General features: G+C 39.1%; 1 protein-coding gene across 3 annotated transcripts in view; it reads right to left on the reverse strand.

The window, feature by feature from the left end:
- The window catches only part of LOC309643539 (uncharacterized protein), a 412666-nt gene that overhangs the window by 29312 nt on the left and 357765 nt on the right, over nucleotides 1-25589 (reverse strand). For 2 of the 3 annotated variants that reach the window (XM_082426315.1, XM_082426314.1), the window contains exon 7: nucleotides 19569-19713. In XM_082426315.1, coding sequence (XP_082282441.1) covers nucleotides 19569-19713 — 145 coding nt within the window. Of the gene's footprint in view, nucleotides 1-14280; nucleotides 14304-19568; nucleotides 19714-25589 lie in introns of those variants that run through there. The other variant, XM_082426316.1, reaches the window with a different exon arrangement.

The raw sequence follows: 25589 nt of genomic DNA on the forward strand, positions 1-25589 counted from the left end.
GGACACTGCTTCAGAGCAGAGGAAGATTTGAACAGCAAAAGCGCTTAGGCAAGAGAAAGGGCAAATTAATTCCCTTATCAAATCTTCCCTCTCAGAATGAATGGGATACATTCTCACGTAACTGAGAGTTATTGTTTCTCTTCAGGTACCAATTTGTGCTTCTAGAGGTACTCACTATATTTGCAGTAGTTGCAGACAGAGCTTGAATATGTTACAGTGTTAAGTAGTTCATATTACTCTTAAATTTACCTTTTTATAGATCTAGATATAATATGTGAGAAGAATAATACAAATTCTTTATGTTGGCAACCAGCTGAACTTTCAACATTGGAACTGTGCAATAGTTCTATATTCATAAAAATAGTCAAATTTTAAAAATAAATTTTAAATGCTGCCTTTATTTAAAAATTATTAGATTCATTAATTATAATTTGTATTTTACCCCTTACTTTTGATAAATCTTGAATATTTTAGGATAAGTGTAACTTTTAAAGCTTATACAATAAATAATTTTAATTTTTTTTATTTTTCCATTTACTCTATATTTTGACAAAATATAATCAAATTGTATACTTTTGATTGTACATGTACAAATACATTTTATTTTTAATCATTTAGCTCATTTCTATAAACAACGCCTAAATTATAAAAAATATTAAGTATAACAACACAGTGATTTTTGTTAAAGAGAAAAGCTACCTTATAGAATAAATATATAATAATTGGTGAAATATGCATGTATTTAAATACTCATTCAAACATCACCGGCCCAGGACTTCCCTGCTGGTACAGTGGTAAAAAATCCACCTTCCAATGCAGGGGATGTGGGTTCAATCCCTGGTTGGGGAACTAAGATCCCACATGCTACGGGGCAACTAAGCCCATGCGCCACAACTACTGAGCTCACGCGCCTCAACTAGAGAGCCTGTGTGCCGCAAACTACAGAGCCCATGCGCTCTGGAGCCCACATGCCACAACTAGAGAGAGAAAACCCGCACACCACAACTAGAGAGAAGCCCGAGTGCCGCAATGAAAGATCCAGCATGCTGCAACTAAGACATGACACTGCCAAAATAAAATAAATAAATAAATAAGTATAAAAATATTAGGAAAAAAAGAAACATCACTGGCCCATCAACAGAATACCAAGGCATGTACAATAATAGTTAAATTTAGTCATCGATAACATTTTGCCAGCTTTCTGTTTTATAAAAAACATGGCTTCACCCACATTATTATTTTTTTTGTCATTATATAGGTATAGCTGTCCAAGTAAAAAAAAAAAAAAGAACATATTTCATTTAGCAGTTTGTTAGCTTGATTTAGAACTTCTATGTCTATAGACGTATGGTTTGTGGGCCTCCATTTGTCCTCTCATCCCAGGTGCTGAAATGTTAGGGGTGGCCAGTGTATGAGTCACCAAAAGTTAACATAAAATAATTGAAGCCCCAAAGTAAGTCAACAAGGTAAGTAGAAAAATAAGCCTCTTCCCATTTCTTAAAGTGAGACTCTTTTTTCCTTGAACATTCTCAGTCTCGGGAGGAATCACACAGGTACACAAGGCCATGGAAACTCCCAGTGTCTCTGACCATGGAGCCAGTATCAGAGAAAGACCGATTTGGCTTTGCCAAATGTTCCTGGGACGACTGCTCTGTTTTGGATGGATGTAGTTTGTGCCTGTGGCTAAGGGCTCCATAATGTACAAAGAAGGCTAAAGGAACAAAGGGACTTTTCAGGTTTGGAGGCCCTGCCAGTGGCTGCCACGTCCTGACTGCACTGGGACTGGAAAGTGATCAGCCCTGCAAATTCCCTGCTTGGCCACAACTGGATGAGCTCTGTGGGTCTTGTTCATTGCAGTGTGTTCGCAATGGTCCAAGCAAGGCTATGGTGAAGCACAATTATTCTAGTTTTAGTTTTCATTTCAGAGTCCTTGGAGAGACACGCACTGATCTTTCATTTATACATTAAAGTCTTGCCCTTTCTTTACATTTTGTGAATTTTTTGACATGTTTTTTGACTTCTCCAATTAATCTCCCAAAACAAACTTACTCTTGGATTTTCACCTTATTCCTCATGAAAGTCTGGTAAATTTTCTCTCTGGCAATTTTTACAGTTATTTTGAAGATGGCTAAAATTTCTCTTATTTGACACGGTGCTGCCTGTCCTTAAACACCTTCCACATTCTAGAATTAGGGTCTTGTATTTATCAGGTACCCATTGACCTTAAGAAAATTTAGAGAAACAAATAAAATTTGAAGAGAGGGACAGCAGGAGCAAGAAGGGAATCCTATTTAAATAGTGCAGGGACATAGCCCTCCCCCACCTAACACTGTCCCCAACTTTATCCCGCACAAAGAGAGCATGCTCAAGTGAGCCTGAGCTGGAAGCCTTGAATCTGCCATGTCCTGTGAGGTGTTAGAGAAACTGTTTTGAATGAATGAACAAAAAAATAAATATCCAAGCATTCAAAAGTGTGTCTCTCTGGTGGTCTCTGTAATCCATGTAATGAAGTGGTCACCAAGTGACTGATACCGTATTGATACGAGCTGTTTCTAAGACACTATTCAAAACAGTGTTTCTCAAAGGGTGGTCACCAGATCACCTGTTTCAGAATTAGTCGGATGTATTTGAAAGTAAATGTACGGGCCCCAGCCCATACCTCTTGATTCAGCATCTCTGGGAGTGAGGCCTCAGAGACGGCATTTCCTCAGGCTCTTCAGGTGAGCATACACTCCAAAATTAAAGCACCAAGGTGGTGGTTCTCAGTAGTGTCTGTGCATTGGAATCACCTGGGGAGATTTTGTTAACTAATAATACCTGGCCCACCCCAGAAATATAAATCATAATCTCTGGGATGGGGGTGGCCATCAATGTATCTTTAAAGCTCCTCAGGGCTTCCCTGGTGGCGCAGTGGTTGAGAATCTGCCTGCCAATGCAGGGCACACGGGTTCAAGCCCTGGTCTGGGAAGATCCCACATGCCGCGGAGCGACTCGGCCCGTGAGCCACAATTACTGAGCCTGCGCGTCTGGAGCCTGTGCTCGGCAACGAGAGGCCGCGATAGTGAGAGGCCCGCGCACCGCGATGAAGAGTGGCCCCCGCTTGCCGCAACTGGAGAAAGCCCTCGCACAGAAAACGAAGACCCAACAAAGCCATACATACATACATACATACATACATAAATAAAAAGAATGTAAGCAGACAAGAATAGCATTAAAAATAATAATAATAAAAAAAAAAATTAAAAAAAAAAAAAAATAAAGCTCCTCAGTCAGGAGGAGAACCTGTGCAGTCACGGCTGAGAACCACCGCTTTAGTCAGATGCTTCTTTAGCCTACTCACAATCTGTTACATCAGCTACATTCAGCAAACAGTGGGCACTAGGAAAGAACTGGAGAAAATCAAGGAAAATAAAAAAGACAAATGTCAGGGTCTGTGGGATAGCTGAACTCTGGGCAAACTGCCTCACAGCATGGGCTTCTGAGGCAGTCAGCATCACGGTCAAAACGACTGGCTCTAGCCAAGCCAGTAAGAGAGCAACATTGGATGGAGGCATCAAAGAGAGGCTCTTTGCTACTTTATGTGTCGCCTATTAATAATTAAATGGAATCCATGACACTATTCCTAGGACTGGCTCATGGCATCCCTCCTTGGAATTAGAGGAGGACAAATTAATCCCTTGTTTTAAACAACAAATTATTCTACTGTTCTCCGAAAGAAATAATGCCTATTTTGTATAAACTGTTTATAAAAAAACTGTATCTATTGTCTCTTATGAGCCTCCCAATAGCTATGTGCTATAAACAGGAAAAGTACTATTGTCCCCACTTTAGAGACAGTAAAATCTGGGTGGAAAAGATTAGATAGCTTGTCCAAGGTCACATACTTAGTAAGAACTAGGACATAACCCAAGTCTTCTGATCCAAATCCAATTTTTTTTCTCACTCCATTTGAGTTTATCAATACTATCTTTCCTCTAAAAAGAAAAAAAAAAAAGAAAAAGGGTTCACATTATATGGATTACCTGCCTGCATCTCTCTTATGATACTTATTACTTTCTGCTTTATATTTTATAATTATTTACAGAGCTAGATCTCTCTTATTGTCCTACTTAAAGAGGAATGGTATGTGTTTGAGTCATCTTTATATTGTCCACAATGCCTATCTCTAAAAAATGATAGGTAGTTAATAAATATTTCTTGGATAATTAGATGAAAAAATATATTTTTAAATTTTCAAATAGTAAAATCTTCAACCTGAGAGCAAACATAATCCTGCTAATCACCATCTTGAAGATGAATGGTATATGAGATTACACTGATGGATAAAACAGAAAAGAGACAAAGGCACTACTCACAATAGAAGAGAAGGCACAAGAGAAGCCACGATAAAGGCGGGAGCTGTTACTCCACAAAAAGACCCCAAGAACTGGGGACCTGGACGGGAGCAGACACTAATGCAGCTGACTGTAGAATCTGTGGCCTGGCTTTTGAGTGGTGCATAATGAAGAAGGCTTATGTTTCTGATGTCAACAAGAAAAATTAAAGGAAAGTAGAAATTCCAGGAAAAATAAAATGCTGTACAAAAATTCATGGCAAAAATATGAAGCATGATTATAAGAAATTTATGGAGTCTAAGAAAAGAGAATCTTAAACTTGGAACTTGAAGCATTCTACTTCGAGCAGACTTGATTTAAGAACATAAATTACATTTCGTCTACAGTTACACTCTGGTTCTACAATGAATAAAATTGAGCAATATCATAATATTCTAAGTAATTTTTAAAAATTAAAAAAAAATTTTTGTCCATGCCACACGGCTTGTGAGATCTTAGTTTCCTGACCAGGGATTGAACCCGGACCCCCAGCAGTGGAAGTGCAGCATCTTAACCACAGGACCACCAGGGAATTCCCCTGCAAGTAATTTTTAATTCTATTTGGTTTTCAGAATCAATATATAGATAAAGCATAGAAGACAATTAAAGTTACCATTCAGGATGAACATGCTTTAAACCTTGGCAATGTAAAAATAATGGTAGAACTGACCAACAGTAGGTGTTGGAGGTGGGGAGGAGAGATAGGAGAAAGTGTAGAGGTGATCAACTCCACCACATCTTATACCATGGATAGTTACTCAATATGTCTAGCGTTGACAGAACAAGAAATAAAAGCCAAATGTATTATTTGAAGTATAACCAGCAAGAGGGCCAAAAGCAAAAAAAAAAAAAAAAAAAAAAAAAAATTGGGAGAAGGTCCAGGGAAAAAGGAAGAAGGGTAGTAGATGTGAGCTGAAATGGTCATTTTTCACAGCAAGAAGTTAAAAGATAAGCTTGAACTTATAAGCCAACACATAGATATTTAAAGTTTTATATAAAATAGATATTTAGGGACTTCTCTGGTGGCGCAGTGGTTAAGAATCCGCCTGCCAATGCAGGGGACACGGGTTCAAGCCATGGTCCAGGAAGATCCCACATGCCATGGAGCAACTAAGCCTGTGCGTCACAACTACTGAGCCTGCGCTCTAGAGCTCATGAGCCTCAACTACTGAAGGCTCCATGCCTAGAGCCCGTGCTCCGCAACAAGAGAAGCCACCGCAATGAGAAGCCCACGCATTGCAATGTACAGTAGCCGCAGCTGGCCGCAACTAAAGAAAGCCCGCGCACAACAAAGAAGACCCAATGCAGCCACAAATAAATAAATTTTTAAAAAAAAAGATACTTAGAGCTATAGGGAAAACCATTGGAAGAGCTTTATAAGCATAAAATATCATGGGTGTTAAGTCTCACTTTGGGGAGTAAGACTATGGATAATGGAAAGAGACATACTTTTCATTTGACATCCTTATATTTTATTGAAATTTTAGTTCCATGATCATGTACTTTTAGATTCTCATTAGTACACTGAATTATAACATCCCAAGTTTTCCACCTTTTCAATGTTCTAATCATCAACGAATGAGGCAATGATTCCATACAATGATCAAAACTTGAGAACAGGTGAAATCTCCATGGTCTTCAACTCTAAAGTCAGTAGCTACCTCACTGAAACTCTCTAAGTCTGAAATATATTCCCTTCTGGACTGTAGAAGCAGATACTTCTGAACTATCTCCAAGTGTCTGCTTGTTTTTCCTGCCAGAATCACCAGTTTTCTATGAATGCCATCTTATCTTACAACCAAGCATCATAAATCTCTCAATAGGTCTCTTTAGTAAGGTGTGCTGGTTAAGCCCAGGGATTCCTCACTTTTGAACTACCAGAAAAGAAAAGGCTGACATAACTGAAATCCTGACAATAAGACATTCCAACTTTGAGCTCTAGCAGAGGGTATTGATTACACTTCTGGAGCACTTGCAATCTTAGAAACTTCTGGATCCTAATGACAAGGTTGGAAACAATGGTTATTAAATCCTAGAAATATCTCCTCTGCCTACTTTAAATGCCAAAGCCAAATGCTAAATAACCAGAGGATGAAATTTAACGCTGTGCAAGCTGCTTTGGGAGATGCAAGGTCGCCATACTTTTCCTCCACTCTCCATCTTCATCCAACCTCTAAGTGTACCCCTCGCTTCACTTGACCTTGCTCAGTTTAACATACCCCTAGTGTCACTTCACTTTGCTCAGTTGAACATGTCTTAGCATCACTTCATCTTATGTGGTTTAATGCAGGATATAATACTGACAGAAGAACAAAATGGAAACTAGCTGAAATGATCAAAGCTTCGTAAAATATGAGACCTTCAAGTTTAGATTTTTAAGTAATACAAACCTATTGTAGGGTTTCAAATTTAGAAGTTTAAGTAAGTTGAATAAGATCACACAGCTTGCAAACATTAGAATCCAGCCCAGAATTGTTGTTGTTGTTGTTTTTAAGTAAATAATGATTAGGCATATGCAGAGATGATAATCCTCAAACCTATAAATCTACAACAAACTTAATGAATATTCCCTGACCTGCAAATTCATGATGGTACAAACTTTTTTCTACATATTGGCAAATTTCTACTGAGGTTTATTCTAAGCCTTGAGGGGGTATTTAAGTTCAGGGAAATAAAAATTTGGATTTTTCATTTCAGATAAATCACAAAAAGGTTGGGACAAAAATCATTCCAGCTGATTATATCAATCTCTGAGAATATTAAACACTAGAGTGTTTTGTTTTTAAATAATAAGGATTTTTTAAAAGGCTAAACTATTTTCATTCCAATATTGTAAAATTAGCAAAAAGTATCTTTTCCTAAAATGCATCAATCTTTTTGTCCAACAGTCATCCTCCTTATATGGTTAAATGTGAAATATAAAATGTCTTAATTATTAGTGACTACAGTCATAATTTTTAAGAATACTGACCTAAATCTATACCAGCCATTTCCATAATACACCTCCTCTATTAATCTAGGCATTTATATTGCTTTCTAGAATTAATCTGAAAATAGATTACATTTTACCAGGCAATACCAATTGGTAATAGTAGTTTCTTGAAGCACTGTGTTAAGAAGGATTCTGATGTTGCATCCAAGTTCAGTGCTAAGGAAGACCCTAATCAATTAACATGCTTACTATGGAAGCAAAAAGAGAAAATGACAGTATGTGCTTGTCACGTCTGTCAGGTGCTCAAATCTAGCACATTTTAAGACTCTGGATAGTTTTGTGTTTTCTAAAATGAAACACACTTTCATAACTTGAAATCTGTAATATAAAACCTATTCTGAGTCTTCAGAAATTATCAAAACTGTCAGGGTTACCTTAGCTGCCCCAGAAAGAAGATGGAAATACTCCAATATAAATATCAACTTGTCATTCAGAGACTTGGAGGGTAAAGTTATAGAAATCAAATGATTCGGTAACCGAAGTCCTCTAACTTAACACCAACCTTCTCTAAATCCAGTTGATTTCTCCAGGGGTCATTACTGTCCATAGACTAGAAACATTTTCTTTTGAATAAATAGAATAGATAGCCTAATAAGAGACCTATGTGAAATTTGTATAAACTTAACATATGATCTAGGAGATACCAAAAATCAGTGGGAAATGGGAGGATGATTCTGGGACAACTAACTATTTGCATTAAAAAAAAAATTTCAGTTATATCCCCATCTCACCAAAAATGCATACACCAAAATAAATTCCATGTGAGTTAGATTTAAATGTGAAGACATACCATTTTTTTCAAACCCACAGAAAAAATAAAGGTAAAATTTTATCTTATCTGATTAGGAAAAGAATATTTAAGTTTAAATGCAATGAAAGTAATGACAGAGGAAAAGATATAAGTATCAAAAATTTTAAAGCATGCATATATTTTAAAACACTGAAAGCAAAAATTGGGAAAAAAGGAAAATCTTAGGGTTAAAAATAAGTTAAATAAATTGATATAGGTAGGAATGTTTTGGTTGAGGGATTGAGTATCCATTCAAATGACGTCCTGGGAAAAACTTATGGGGGCTCTAATTGAAATGAAGTATGGGAAGTACAGCTGGACCTCATAGGAGGAGGAAAATGATAAAGCAGCTTCTCTCTCCTCTCGCTGTCTCCATCTCTCCCTGTCCACGTGGTCATTCTCTGGCCCTCCACACACCTCCTCTACTCTCTCTTCTGAAGGGAACTGTGCCTACTCCTCCTCTGTGACTTTAGTTTGCATGTGGTTTTAACTGGCCTTGATGCCAAATCTGGCTCCAGAACCCAGCACCATTGTACTGATTCAATCTTTCGGTGCCTTTGTCCCAAACTTCTGGGAAGAAGGTACAGTAAGCCCAGCTTGGTCAGGTGTCTATACATAGTTCAGCCATTAATGGCCACTGGGCAAGAGGGTGTCCCATTGACATGGAACTGGTAAGGCCTACCTGTTTCTCAGCAGGTCTGGGAACAAGGTAACTCCAAAGATAGGGACATGGGATGGGCAGGCACCAAACACACATCTACTACACAGTTGATGGTACTGTGATGTTAACATGTAGCTTCACAATAAGAAGTTAAGTAAGAAAAGCCTACTGCAAAGTTTTAAAGTCAAAATTCTCTTCAATATGTGAATAAAAAACGCATGGCTATGCTAGCAGTACTAGACAAGGGTGACTTTTTGTTTTTCTGATTTGTTACACTAGTTTGTATCAATACTTTCCAAATTTCCCATTGCAAACATGCATAATTCTAATAATCAGGAAAGAAATAAAGTAAAAGACCAAAAGGTGGAAAGCCAAAAGTGTTGGAAACTAAGTGCCAAGTATTCCATTTAGGTTGAATTCTCAAGTCACTTTTGCTGACATGTCCCAACTTTCAATCCCACCACTGCCCTCTGCACTCACTACTACACTCCAACCTCAGTAATGAAAGACACTTCCCTGAAGACCCACCCACATTCATCAACTGTGCCATTCTTGTGGCCATGTCGACTAGAATATCCATCCAGGTTTTCTCTGCCCATTGGATGCTCCTCATCCCTCAAGGCATGGATGAAACAGTGAGCCTTCTTCAACTGCCATTGTCCCCACAATGTCCCTTCTCCCCTGTGTCTTGTAGCCCTGAGTTTGTAGCTCTACTATAATCCTCATCCCAACTGTGTTTTCATTGGCTGTACATGTCTCTGCCCTCCCAGCTACACTTGCAATTTCTCTTAGAGAAGTGTTCTATCTTACGAATGCTGTTTCATCAGCAGCTAGCACAGGACATAAGCAAGAGTAGGTTCTTAGTGAATGTCTTGCCGAATAAATGTTAAAGTTTAAGGAATTATTTCTGTATTAGGGTCAAAGTCTTCAGATTGTTCTCATTCTAAAAAAAATTTTTCTACAAAGAAAAAGTATGAGATTTTTGCAATGTACTAGAAAGAAACATGTATTTCAGAGCCCAGCTGATAAGTATTGAATCCCAAGTCTGTTACTCACTAATTGGGTCAATTATTAAACTTGTCTGAGTTTCCATTTCCTCATCTTTAAAATTGGGTTGACAACATCTTTCATGCAGAGTTGATTCAAGGAATAAAGGTGAAATACATAAAATGGCTGGCATATAGTAGGGGTTTAATAAGTGGTAGCTATTATTCATACAGTATTTACTAACTTGATGACATAGGTAGGAAATACTCAGAGAGTTGTGTACTCATGGAAAATGCATGATATTTGAATTACATTTCAAAACATTAAAAGAGATTTCGTCTCCAAAAATAATCAGTATATTTATAAATGTTTAGAAAAGCCAGTACCTCTAGAATGTATAGGGCTGGAAAGCTTATGTGAAATTCTAAAGATATTAAGATTTACAGGGGCTGCCTGATCAAGTTTTATCATTCAACCCACCATTTCAGCTGATGGTGATCTTTTTCAGCTGAAAGGCCATTAATCCATTAAAGCACAGTATTTTAAACAAACCTCAGGTTGTCAAACTGCTATTACACTGTTCTGGTACGTAGGGCCAGATTTTTTATTTTTTCTTAGCTGTGACCAATGCAAAACACAATGGACTACTTATCCATTAAAACATTCTAAGAGGAAGGAACAGGCCAGGCCATAGAAGGCAGAGAAATTCATCTCCTGGCCTGGTGTATGATGTGCCAAGGAGAGTCACAAAATAAGAAACTCTGGCTCTGGCTCAAATGGAATCCTCCCAAAAGCATGGATTTGAGGGGCCGGCACTTGCTGTGGGTACATGTGAGTGGGAATCTGAGTGGGGCATGGAGTCAGCTCGGTTGTGTGCTAAGCTTTGTGTTTTATTATATTTATGCACCTTTAATATATGTATTTACTGAGTACACACTGTGTGGAAGACCCCACACTGGGGAGTGGGCGGGATACAAAGGTAAAGACAGGGTCCATGCCCCTAAGGAGTTTCCACTCTACCAGGGAAGCATGACAAACCCACAAACAACTCTAACACCAGATCATGCAGGATACGTGTCACAATACATGTATCTTAAGTGCCCTGCAAACATTACACAGTTTCAAAGGACTCTTGGTGTCTCAAAGATTATCATATAAGAAAAAGATTCAGAATGCTTACTGAAAAGTTATTCAGTAACAAACACAGCAATCTTAGGATTGGATTCATAAGATTTTTAGTCCAAATGCCTCCTGAAATTTATGAATGCAGTAAATATTTTCCTCCTACAAAGTAGGTGCATTTAGGGGCTCTGCAATTACTCCAAAAATGTTATTCATTAATTTGTCTATATTAATGATTTTTTATTATAATAGTTACATAGCTCCCCTCCTTGGGCTCTTTACTCTTGCCATTCCTTCCCCTTAAAGTCTCTCCCAGATTTCACATGCCCTGTTCCCTCATCTGTTCAGGTCTCTGATCAAATATCATCTCCTTAGAGACACTTGTTCTCCCATCCCATCACTTTCTCTCCTCCTCTCTGCTTTATTTATTTTTCTGTGGTATATATTATTACTTGACATTTTATTATATATTTGTTTATTTTCTGTCTCCCCTTGTTGAAAGTCAAGAGTACTTCTGTCTAGTTCACCATTATAACCTAATATCTAGAATACTACCTGTTATAAGATGGCACCTTGACTTGAGGATACGGGGAGGGAGAAGGGTAAGCTGGGACAAAGTGAGAGAGTGGCATGGACATATATACACTACCAAACATAAAATAGATAGCTAGTGGGAAGCAGCCGCATAGCCCAGGGAGATCAGCTCGGTGCTTTGTGACCACCTAGAAGGGTGGGATGGGGGGGTGGGAGGGAGATGCAAGAGGGAAGAGATATGGGGACATATGTATATGTATAACTGATTCACTTTGTTATAAAGCAGAAACTAACACACCATTGTAAAGCAATTATACTCCAATAAAGATGTTAAAAAAAAAAAAGATGGCACCTTATAAACATTCAATGAGTAAAAGAATGAATGAATGAACATTAGATTCCTTTGAATATTTTCAAAAGTGGCGAATCTTCATCTAGTGGATGTGAATTTGAATTTTTGAATCAGCCAAGTTCACTTAGAGCTTCTGGTTAATAAGATGGGTGGATGAAGCTGGAGTCATTCACTCATTCATTCCAAAAATACGGATTGAGGGCAGTTGTGTGCTAGACACTGTTCTAGGTGCTAGATTATCCAGTTGGTCCCAAATGAAATGTGACTATCGAGTAAGATGATGGGCTTTATTACGTGATGGTAAACTAATTGTGAAGATTCCAAAGATATCTCTCACAGTAGCATCACAACTGAAACAGGAGCAAAGCTTTTAAAAATGACCACTAATGACTTGGATGTGGAGGTTCTGGTATGTTTGTTTTTAAAAGACAAGTTTCAACCATTCATGATTTCATTTCCTAAAAATAGGTTTTCTCTGGTGCCCTCAGTGGGTCTTGTGGAGGCAGGAGGGGGAGGGGTTAAAGTGAGGTCTTCTCTAAATTATTTAGGACATTCCAGTGTGCAACAGATTCACCTTCCACAGCTGTTTGTGGGTGAAAAATGTGTAAGCCCACGACTTGATGCATAGGCATTTGGGGGGGTTCACAGGTACAGGGGAAAGTATTTTTAGATGTAAGTAAAACTCCTAAAGACACGCATTCAAATAATGTATGCAAACAAATATATCTTGAGATTTTTGTTTCCCTCAGAGTCCAGAACAGAAATTACTTGGTACGTAATTTGGGTTTATAATAGGGTCCTTTAGAACCAGGATATCTAAATCCACTTCTCCTGGGGTTCACATGGTGCTAATAAGATTAAGGACAACTACGCTGATGTGCTTGGACAAACTGGGGTGAGGGCAGCTCGTTTCAGGAGCCAGGAGAACATGTGAGTGGCTGAAACCTACCATTCTCTGTGTGAAGCTTCCATCCCTGTTGAAGACAGTGAGTATAAATAGCAATAGCTCACACTTGTCGAGTGCTTACTATGTACCAGGCACATACATGTCTCCCTTGCATTAATGTATTTAATCTTCATGATTCCAAAACAGGTGCTATTATTATCCCCATCTTATAGATGAGGAAACTGAGGTTCAGGGATGAAGTAATAACACTGCCTAGGGTCACCCAACCAGTAAGTGCCAAGTGTACTTTTGTGCCCCAAGGCCGATGTCACTATTCACTACGCTGAATGTCCCCTTTAGGAAATTTCACCCGGAATACTCATTGAGGATTAAAATGTCTTTTGACTGAAGAAATAGAAGCTTATTACACGTCTAAATCTCAAACAGGAAGTGGGATTAATGTAAATGGGGAAGAGCAAGCTCATTTTCCCTCCACCTTCTTGGAGTAGCCATAGGCAAAGAGGCGTCTGGATCGCCACCAAGCAGATGTGGCTGAGCTTCCTCTGACGCTGGGAGATGTGTTTCTAAATCCATCTTGCCTTCTGTGTCTGCCTTCCTTCCATCCCCAGTGCTGTGCTTGGATTTAATCTTTCTGCTTTAACTGGATTCTGAACAAGGCATTTTATTTATTTATTTATTTATTTATTTATTTATTTATTTATTTATTTATCATCATTATTGGAGTATAATTGCTTTACAATGGTGTGTTAGTTTCTGCTGCATAACAAAGTGAATCAGCTATACGTATACATATACCCCTATATCTCCTCCCTCTTGGTCTCCCTCCCACCCTCCCTATCCCACCCCTCTAGATGGTCACAAAGCACCAAGCTGATCTCCCTGTGCTATGCGGCTGCTTCCCACTAGCTATCTATTTTACATTTGGTAGTGTATATATGTCCATGCCACTCTCTCCCTTCGTCCCAGCTTACCCTTCCCCCTCCCCGTGTCCTCAAGTCCATTCTCTACGTCTGCGTTTTTATTCCTGTCCTGCCACTAGTGAACAAGGCATTTTAGAGAACAGCTGGTTAATCCTCCACATGAACCAATGGCACATTAATTCCCAGGGACATGTTTATTGGATTCTTTTCAATCACAAGGAAGAGAATCCCAGGTGACCTCCATGGAGGAGGTCTAATGCCAGGAGGCACAGACATGCAGATGACAGAGCACTGTCCCATCAGCCTGGGAACAGTGTTTCCAAGCCTTGACTCTACAGCCAGCTTCACAAAGCTCCAGGTACAGCCACCCAACTGACATGTGACCACCTTCTCTCCATTCACCTAGCATTTTGCTTCCCAAAATATAAGTTCTGATTGGGCCTTTTCACACCACTTGGCTTGAACTCCTGCTACAGACATCCTATCTCAGGCAGGCCGGGACAGCCAGGAAATTCAGTCTCTCACATGGCAGGGAGTCCTGTCCTGTCGTAGGGGGTTGATTCAGCTTCCCGTGAAGGAAATGAATGTTTCCTCTCTGCTCCACCATCCTCAGTGTTGGCTTCATCAGGCTGGTGGAAAGATGGCTCTAGCAGCGTATCAAGTCACTAGACCATTCCAGAGGAAGAAGAGAAACCTTCTTATCGTTCAAGGAAACTTCCAGAAAGCCCTTTTGTCATAACTCATTGCCCAGCAGTGGGTCACATACCCATTCTTGAGCCAGCCCCTGGCATGTGAAGGGAGATTCTCAGTCAGGAAGGAAGGCTGAGTTTCAGATGCTGGTGAGATGAACATGGGTCCCCTACTGCCCCATGGGGCAGAAGTGAGGCAGGCCTGCCTGGGCCCTGACCAACAAGCATTGGCCAGGTCTAGAGTCCTACAAGTCTGTGTTAGCAGTGATTCAAGTGGACCACTTTCCTTCAGAACGGAAACTTGTGCTTTCATGGATTCAGTCTTAAGATACATAGCAGAAGAGGCCTACAAGGTAAGGTCCTGCATTTGAGTTAGCTCTCCAGGGCATGTCCTCTTCCGACAGGGGAATAAATCTCTCCCGGTCTTGACCCACACTACAGGAACTTGCCCAGTGTAAAAGGAACCAACCACTGCTTTTCTAATTGTTTTTATCTTGCTGAGAGATCACACTACAGTTTGGCCCTGCTCAGCTGTCAGGAAGGATTGTGCTCAGACATTACTGGGTGATTCTGGAGAGTGGCTGAGCGATTGTCCCCAACCTGTCCCCATAGTGGTAGTTCTCATTAGGGTGTGGTGGTCAGGCCTTTCCCCTCTTGCTGTTCAGTATACTCAGTCTTTGTGTGATAGGCTTTGACTTTCTAGCTCAATGTGGCTGAAGAGTTCCACTTGGCTTGGGAAGGTTTATTAAAGTCTGTTCTGAAGCAGGGTCTAAGCAGAGAAGGCTGGGCAGCCAAGACGGCAAGATGCCAAGTGTCCTCAGATTGAACTTGGCCTTGTCTCGGCTGCTCTCATAGGTGCAGACCACTGTTGCTCTAGTGACAGCTCCTGCCCTGCAGCAGTCCTGATGTTAGCTGGGCCTCTGTCCTTTTGTAACTTAATAAACATTGTCTTGAGGGACCCCTCTGCCTTTTCCCCCATGTCCTGGGCCCTCCTCAAGCTGTCTGCAAGTTTTTGTGGTGTGATTTCCCACGTCGTCTTCATTTGTTGACTCTGAGTAACACACAGCCTGTCTCAACTGGAACAAGGCGGTTTTTGGATTTTTACTCAGAATCTGGGAGAGATGGGTGGGGGAGGTCTGGTATGTAAGCACAGCCAAGGTCTTAGTTGAATATGTAACAACCCTGTTGTCAAACTTGTTGCCTGTTTCTCCCTTGGGAATTGCTCACTGACTGACCCTCCTCCTATGGCAATGTCCTTCCCTCCTTATAACTGCCTTTATCCAGCTGTTCCCCAGACCCTGTGATTCTTAACCACTTTATTCCTTGGGGTGATTCCTGCTGTTTTGCCTTAGCCTACTAGGCCCCTCCCTGGGGCCACCTTTCTGCAACTAGACTGGCCCATCAAAAGTATTTGCCGTATAGACACAGTTCTCCCCTTAAAAATTATGTGTCCAGCTCTACAAACTTAAACTGTTCAGATTTGTGGTTGGAATAATGCCCCCGTGCCCCCCACCTCCCTGTCCAAGTCCTAATCATTGGAACCTGTTAATATTGTTGTGATATAAAACAAAAGGGAGTTTAAGGTAGCAGATGGAATTAAGGTTGCTAATCAGCTGAATTTAATATGATTTGACTGGGCCTACCCAGATAATCCAGGATTAAAAGTAGAAGAGGGAGACAAAGAGTGAAGAGACTTATAAGAAACACTCAACAACTTGTCACTAGTTTGAAGATGAAGGGATCACAGGCCAAGGAATGCAGGTGACCTCTAGAAACTGGAAAAGGTAAGAAAACTGATTCCCCCCAGAGCCTCCAGAGGAAAAAAGCCTGGCCGACACCTTCATTTTGAAGGTAAGCCCACTGGATTTCAGACCAGTAGAGTTGTAAAGTGATAAAATTGTGATGTTTTAAGGCACTAAGTTTGTGGTAACAGAAAATTAATACAGGTCTCATGCAGAAGTTTTCCTCATTTTTACCCTATTTCCTAAAATTTTTTGATTTTTTGGGGGGGTTCCCTCATTCTTCATGACAGTAGACTTCATCCCATGTAGGCCGCAGTCTTCAGAGACTGGCTAATTAATTTAGTAACGGGCTGGGGAAACCACACAAGAACGTAGACTATCTAAGCCTCCACCTGGGCCAGGTGACATATGATTCAGAAGCTGCTTTGGTATAAAGGATACTTGACCTAACGTGAAAGTCCGTGTCCAGGTTAATGGAAGAGCATTAGGAATTCACTGACTCAGTCTTTGGCACTGATGCTGTCTGATGTGTACAGCCTCAAAGTAGAAGAAATGACTTAAAATTGCATAATTTGTGAATTTGCCAATTGATTTTCATTTGAATAGTATCATATAGTAAAAGTGGTATAGGAAATAATTTTAATGGAAATAATTTTGTGAAATAAAGGCCACCTGGGAATATTTGAGCAATAAAACTAACTAAATAACATAAAATGGTGATAATCACTTGTCTACGTCTAAGAGTGCTGGTGCTAATCAATTGTGTATGTGTTATATTCTGTAGCCAGGCCAACTCAGCATTTATCAATAAGAAACTGTGAAGCACCAGATTTTGTTTTGCCTTTCTCTAAATGACTATCTTTGTGGGGCCTTCATTCTCAACAAAACTTTGCACTTTGTGTTTAAGAAATATTTTCCCCCAAAGCTCTACAAGGTAGTCTTCTGATAGAAACTGTTTCTGGTGTCTCCCCTGCTTCAGCAGCCCTTTGAGCACAGCAGATCCTGGAAAGCCAGATGTCCAAATTAAAATAGTTAAATCCATGTGGCTGCAGGACCCATACAGCTGTGGCTTCTGTCAGCTCCTCAATAAAATATTAGATGTGTGTCTATTGTTCGGGAGCTGTCCACAGTCCCTTGTTCAGCTGGCAGAGGTTAAAGGGTATGTAGATTACTTAGCCAACTGTTTGGTAATTGTCACAGTCAGTTACTTGGTAACCCGTAGAATAGCATTCTCTCGAGGTAGAGCCATTGTTGCTAAGCAATAAATTCAGGTAAAATAACCTTGCCCTGGTTCTTATTGGTCCAGTTTTAAAACACAGGGTATAGGTTGGGTTGTCTCCCTCATAGGCTCCCATACCCCTTTTGTTTTTCCATCCAGGCCATGAAACGAGTGCTGATAATTTGGACAGCCCTTGTTTGCTGGGATTTGTCTACTGCTGATGCAGGCTGGGGACCAAGCAAATGGCTGGAGAGCAGGATTTATTGGGGTGTGCTCTCAGGTTTCTACTGTCATAACGTACCTTCTGGATCTTGGTCTGGAGATTGGCCAATCTGTAAGTCAGCTGGGCACAAAGAAGACCAAAAGCAATGGCAGAGATTTAATGGAAAGGAAGGAAAATGTATGCCTGATGATGTTTTTCTACATTAGTATCAACCCTATAATTATTATTAATATTATTAATATTGTTATTTGTTACATCTTGAAATACCTCTTTGCCCTCAATACTTGCATAAATGCTTTTTAAGTAAAGCACTCTGTGTTACAGAGACCAAGAGCACTGGGAAGGAAGGCACTCGGGCAGGAAAATCTTAATTTAGTCCCGGCGGGACAGGTTTAAACCAGCTTCCTTCTTTAAGGGGCTGGCTGCAAACAAGCTAATCAACCTGCTTCACAACTATACTTCTTCCTACCTCAAAATTTTTGAAAAGGTCAGGAAATAATGTTACAGATGAATATTCCCTCACAGTTTTTTTAGTCTCGCCTGGCAGTGTTTGGTTAGAAGAGAATTAAAAAAGAGTCGTGTTTTGGTTCTCTTCAAAAAGTCTACAAATAACAAATGTTGGCAAGGATGTGGAGAAAAGGGTACACTGTTGGTAGGAATGTAAATTGGTGCAGCCACTGAAGAAAACAGTATGAGGGGGTTCTTCAAAAAACTAAAAATAGAACTACCATCTGACCCAGCAATTCCATTCCTGGGTATATATCCAAAAAAACTAAAAACACTACTTTGAAAAGATACATACACCCCAATGTTCATAGCAGCATTATTTACAATTGCCAAGACATGGAAACAACCCAAGTGTTCATCAACAGATGAATGGATAAAGAAGATGTGATACACACACACACACGTACACACACACACACACACACACACACACACACACACACACACACACACACACACTGGAATATTACTCAGCCATAAAAAAGAAATTTTGCCATTTGCAATGACATGGATGGACTTGGAGGGTATTATGCTAAGTGAAATAAGTCAGATGGAGAAAGATAAATACTGTATGATATCACATATATGGAATCTAAAAATTGCAACAAACTAGTGAATATAACAGAAAGAAGCAGACAGATATAGAAAACAAACAAGTGGTTACCAGTGGGGTGGAGAGGGGCTATACAGGGGTTGGGAAGTGGGAGGTACAAAGTACTGGGTGTAAGATAGGTTCAAGGATGTATTGTACAATATTTTGTAGTAACTGTAAATAGAAAGTAACCTCTAAACATTGTATAAAAATTACAAAAAAAAAACTACTATATGATCCAGCAATTCCACTTCTAGGTATATATCCAAAGAAAACAGAAACACTAGTTTGAAAAGATACATGCACCCCAATGTTCATAGTAGCTTTATTTACAATAGCCAAGATATGGAAGCAAACTAAGTGTCCATCAACAGATAAATGGATAAAGAATATGTGATATATATATAGATAGATATTGATATCGATATAGATATAGATAATGGAATACTACTCAGCCATAAAAAAGAATGAAATCCTGCCATTTTCAGCAACATTAATGGACCTAGAGGTTATTATGCTTAGTGAAATAAATCAGACAGAGAAGGACAAATACTGTATGTTATCATTTATATGTGGAATCTAAAAAATAAAACAAACGAATGAATATAACAAAACAGACTCACAGATATAGAAAACAAACTAGTGGTTATCACTGGGGAGAGGGAATGGGGGAGGGGCAAGACGGGGTAGGGAATTAAGAGGTACAAACTACTATGTATAAAATAAATAAGCTATAAGAATATATTGTACAGCACAGGGAATATACCCAATATTTTACAGTAACTTTAAATGGAGTACAATCTATAAAAATATTGAATCACTATGTTGTACACCTGAAACTAATATAATGTTGTAAATCAACTATACTTTAATAAAAAAGGAAATGACAAGATAAATTTTTTAAATCATAATAAATTCAAAAAAAAAAAAGAAAATCTATGAATTCAAATGAGCATACCTGCCACTTGCCATGGAGAGTCACTGTTGCTCAGAGGCAGCGTTTGAATTCTGCCTGGGATTCCCATTTGCTGGGGCCTGCCACTGTCACTTCCACAGGTGAGCCTCACCTTAGGTAAACTCCATCCATGAATGTCTAGATCTGTCTTAACAGACAATTTAATAGATAAACATTTTTGTATCTAAAAGATATATTTATGTTCAAAAGGGTTCACACACACACAAAAATTCCTTCTAATAGTAACCTGCACTAGAAGATTTTAAATATGTTTCCTTTTTTTTTTTATAGTGAGTCAAAGCGTACCCATAAGGTATAAAAATTATGAAATGCAACATGCTTTAGGGCCAGCACAGAAGCCATTTCTTGGTCATAACCTCTCTCAAAAGACTCCTAGCTGGAATTTAAGGGCCTCTGCCAGCTGCCACTACTCCTCTAGACTGAGTGGTGTGTCACAGCAGCAGGAGTCTCAAGCCCAATTCCCCCACTTAGCAGCTGGGCAGCCTTGGGCAGCTCACTTGACCTGTCTCCACCTCCATTTCCTCATCTTTAAAATGGGCATAAAATAAGGTTATTTAGAAACAGGGCTGTGAAAATTACATGACAATGCATTTAACCCCCTCACCACGTAATAATCATTAGCTTTGATTATAATTCTCTCTCCTTTTGGACCGACAGTGTCTCAAATTAACATAAATTCCTGTTGAGTATGTGCTATAGGCAAGGCTCTGTATTGGTCACTTAAATCTTGTTACAGTTAATGAAGGTAAAAGGGTATTAATACTTAATGTAATTATATGACTTTTCTAGAGAAGCGGCCTGTAGAGAGCGCAAAGGAGTGACGCAGCCGAAGGCTCACCACGCGAGAGATGCGCCTCTGCTGGGCAGCAGCCTGGACACTGGATGTTTGCTGGGATAGGTCCCTGCGCTGGGATAGGGCACCAGCATTTAGCTTGGCAGCCTCCCCTGGTTCCAGCGAATCCCTGGTCCACAGTAAGTGGTCAATAAACAGTTGCTCAAGTTGTTGGATCAGGAAAGGATGAGGCAGAGAAAAGGAAGAGGTCAGGTTCAAAGGGTTTCCTATAGCTTTTGTTGTTATTTTCTTGTCTGTTTCCCTTTTAAATCTAAAATGCTCTAAGTCCTTTATGGACTCCTTCACCATGTAGGAAGGTAGAGAGGCATCTTACTCTCCTTGGTACGTGGACATGAGATTACTGAGAGAACATGCATCTAAATTGGAACCCAAAAGGATAAGAGCCACACAAACAAAACAACACAACAAAACATTAATTTGGATAAAATTCCATGCAGGTCTCCCTCCTTCCACATCTTCATTCACAGAGGTTCCCTTGAAATGGCAAGTTAGATAAACTAGTACTTCTATACAAAAAGAGATGTTCAGAGTCCTTCAATAAAATGAACTTAACAATAAGAAGAAAGAGACGTATTATTCTGTGCCCAGAAGGGCCACACACCCGGATGGGCTGGCCACAACTCCCATGGACATGCCCCTTGCAGCTCCGCACCACAGAATCTTCTATTGAGCAGACCCTATCATAAACATGAACCAAGCACCAATGGCCACAAAGTAAATTGACAGATGAAAAGAACAAAAAGAATTCCCCAGCACAGTTTTGTGAGGCAAAAGAGGAGAAATCCTAGTCTGACTTCTGAGGTTAGTGACAGTTTAACTTAATAGACTCTTTTTATTGTGCAGAGTAAATATTTTGGGTTAGGAGGAATTCTTTTAAACCTTAAAGTAGGTTAAAGAAGCCCTTACTACTTCTCATCTGCAATTGGTGCATGGTACATTTGTTAGTTGATGGCTCTAAGTAGAACCCGAAAGAAAATATCCTGTCACCTGTGTACATGTTGAACTGTGTTTGTTCCTAAACTTCACCCTTTGTTAGACTATCAATTGTCACATAGGTTTACAAAATTAAAATTGGGCTTTTTACTGTCTTTTCACTCCTTATATTTGCTCTATAACCTTCTTATAATGATTTCCTCATTACAACAATCTCCTTGTATATTGGAATGATTCTTTGGATCGGATTACCTCATGAAGAAGTCATTTTGATATTTCAGAAATAAAACCCCTTTGGATTGAGTCCAAGAGCCATTATCACTTTAAAACAAATTGGTCTTTGTGACAAGTCATACGTTAAGACTCTTGGGTGTTTTAACTTAGGTTCTGAAGAACACTCTATCTCCGATACCCAAATGTCAGAACCCTAAACTAAGACCAATTCACTTTTTTGGCTCTGTCTTGTCTCTGAGTATGAAAAGACACAATATTTTGACAGCTGAGGCACATTCTATATTTACATTTCCCACAAACAAGGCACACTTGCACATTTTATCACCACAAAAAATAAACCTAGAGAAACATCTCTTTCTTCCTGTCCCATACATGTCATTTGGCCATGAGGCATTATTCTTGCCTCCTTATTCTTGTTTTTAGAGCAAGCTGTGTTTTAACTAAACTTTCTTTTTTTCCTGGTTTAACGGTGATCAATTAGATGACTCCTTGCCCTGCACAATGAGAGACCGTCTCCCTCTCTGTATGCTGTTCTTAATTCCTGAACCCAGAGCTCTTCTTAATTGGGAACAGTTCTTTTTTATTTTGAGACAGAGTATACTGGAAGAACATGCAAACAGATAGGAAAGGGCCTCCTCAAAGTACGCTCTTTTTGGAACACGCTTGTCGTTAGGATGGTACAAATCTGCCTGATTATTTTTTATCTAGACTAAACTCCAGTGAGGATTTTTTTTTTTTTGGTTTGGTCTGTCCTTTTTTTTTTTTTTTTTTCTTTTTTTTCTTTTTCTGTCTCACAAAAACCAAGTGTTCTCCAGCAATGAGGCAACGGAAAAAATCAATACTTGCCATGTACCATGTAACCAATAGAATAAGGGGAATGATTTATGTATGGATGGATGCAGCCTGAATCAGCTGGGGCCTCGCACAGAGAGAGAGAAAGAGAGAGAGGGAGAGACACAGAGAGAGAGAGAGAGAACAGAGGGAGGTGGGGGGCGAGCTGAACTGCGGTGATTATTTCTACAGTGTGGCCAGATTTTTTTTTCCTGCAGCAATAATCCCCTTCTCCAGCACTGCAGGACAGAGGGAAAGCCTGCAATCTGTGGACTATATGATGGCTCAGCTCTCCCTCCTTTCCTCAGAGTCCTGATGCCTTGTTCATACTAAGGTACACTGAGAAGGGGAAGATGATGTATGGCCTGTAGCCCTTCAACCTTCCAGTCATCTCCATCCTAAGAAAGGCTAGTGATGGGTCGACAAGTACTAGTTGACAGAGAGTCAAATTATCAACAGGATTTAAAAGCAATAAAACGTTCCAGCACCGCTTCCTAAGAAGACCAGCAGGAAGGGCTTACAGACAAGAACTACTCTATACTCCATGAGTTTCTGCTGGAAATATAGTTTGGTTAACTGGAAATCCAGAGTGCTGCAGCATTTAAAGGTATTTAATCTTGAAGGTAACTTTTAGGGTAACTGATACTCTTGCTCAAAGCTTAGATATTAACTGTACTTATGTGCTTGTGGTGTGAAGGTGCAACTAGACGGCACTGAATTCAGCTACTTCCCAGCTGGATACATGGTACTATTGCATATGGAATTCTGGTGGTTGGCACTTTAAACTGGGTTAAATGTTTGCTTTAGAATGACATAATATATAGTTTTAAATGACATGTTTTATTAAATTCCTACTCCCTGCTTCAAACTCAGGATGAACCATGTAAGACTTTGTGAAAGGCATATATGACCATTTCTTGGGAATATCTTTGTTTTTTGAGATGTATTTAAATAGATCTAAATTTATTTTTGTAAATTACCTTCCTTCTACATTGTGCTTGAAACTATAGGGAGCTTAACAGCATTATATTTCTATCAGTCTATTGAAAAAGACTGAAGTATATCCCTTGATGAGGAACATTGATACCATATAATTTTTAACAATGTTTTTTGCATCCTTTAACCCAAATACAGTGTTAATATCACAGTTAGGTATTCCCCTAAAATATCCTATGTTCTATATATGATCTATTACACTGCATATAATACTTGGAAAGATATTTTAAATACTGAATGTAGCAGAATAATGCCATGCCATTAATGTATGCTTAATTTGGAGCTGGTAGTGTTAATACCCATAAGCTGTTAAAATAGCTTTTTTTTCCCTTTTCAGTTGAAAGTATCCATTCAACTCAACATTATTGTACACTCTGTTGACAAAATATCATGTTGCTTTTTTAAATATGTAAGTTCTCTAAAAATTATCTTAAATTCTCACAACAAAATTCCATGTTGTTTTTTAAATACATATATTCAAAGTGTACAGAATGGCAATTTTAACATTTTTCCACATATATATTTGTTATCTAATTTTTTCTTTCATTTAATGCATAACTATCTTTTTGTTTCTGGAATATTGTATTTAGTCCCTCATTTACATTTATTTAGCAGTACATTTATTTAGCAGTTGTGTGCATACATAGGATTAAGGATTAGAAGCAAAGAGTAGAGAACTAGAAAAGTATATAGAACTATTCTCGGTAGTCCTCATCTTTTAAATGACTCTTCATACTTTAATATCATTTTTTATGGGTGTTATTGAAGAGCAGTTAAGTTGAAGCACTATTAGTTATAAATCAGTAATACTCTCATGTCTTCATTTAAATACCTAGTCATTGAGAGATTTGATCTACCCTGTTCTTTGCAAAACTATCTTGGGAAGACTTCTATGTAAATTTAAAAAATGCATATGATGTCTTTCCTCTAAACAAAATTAGAGCAATAACAATGCACTCCACAAGTAAACTATATGTAGTAAGACATCTTTCAGTAATTTTAATACAAAAGTGATGACCCAAACCAGCACAAACTATGCATAATTATTTTGAATGGGGGAGGCCAAGTAGATATCTGCTGCCTTCACATAAGGACAGATAAACCTTGGTTTTTACATTTTGATCTCTCTTTCACTCTTCTATTGGCCCAAACAGGTAAAACAACAGAAACCCCTTACCGTCTTCACTTTTGGTTCCACTGCCTCAGTCAAGCTGTCCAGCTGAGGGTTAATAAACACAGAAAATCTGGAGATGGTCCCAATATAGTGAGGACCTTGAAGACCAAGATCAGCGCTGCAGGTACTACAGCCAGAAGGAACGTTCTTAGTGCCCTACAAGCAGGTATGGGCTCCCCCAAAAAACTAAAGCACATGGGAATGAAGAAGCATGATCACAAGCAAGGTGCTGCTGAACTCTAAGGTAAGCACAAGCAGGACCTTGTTGCAGGTTTATTTTTAGAGATGTGTTGCCGCCACTTAAGAAAAACTGCTATCTATAGCAGAGAAAAAGAGTAAAAGTCTGCCAAAGGCCACAGAGTTTATTTAAGTCTAGCCACATCTACTATATTATTTGAGATGGGCCTTAAGGCCGCGGGTACCTGGAGTGTCAGCACACAGAGAATTCTGGCCCCAACAATAGGAGAAACACAAAGAATGAGTGATAAACTAAAGGCAGGCAGGAGATGAGTAAACAGGAAGCCCAAGAATTGGATTTCATTGTTAGTTAACAGATTGCAAACAGCATCCTTTTGTTTGAAAAGTTTACATCTATTAAACATAAACTTTCCAAGTTCTAATAAAAGCTGAATAATCCTTCTCCCCAGGATGAGATTAAGTTCCTGTAAACACCTGGAGTTAAAATGCATAAATGAAACTCAGGTTGGCATCTTATGCCATGACAAAAAAAAAAAAAAACTTCTCATTGTGAACGGGGTCTTCAGTAGACACATGTTATGGTTTTTTCTCCTTTATCGGTGGTTAGTTTCATTGATAAAATAACCATTAAAGAGAAAATCAATATCTGAGCTTATCCACCTGCTTTGTTTTAGTACCTCAAATTATTTTAAAAACTGATTAACATGAATAACTCACTATTTAGGAAATACAACAAATGAGTGTTTCACATTGCTACTCCAGCATCAACAGAAAGAAAGAAAGA

This window comes from Balaenoptera physalus (genome assembly GCF_965194825.1).
Source record: "Balaenoptera physalus genome assembly, chromosome: 15".
Lineage (NCBI taxonomy): Eukaryota > Metazoa > Chordata > Mammalia > Artiodactyla > Balaenopteridae > Balaenoptera > Balaenoptera physalus.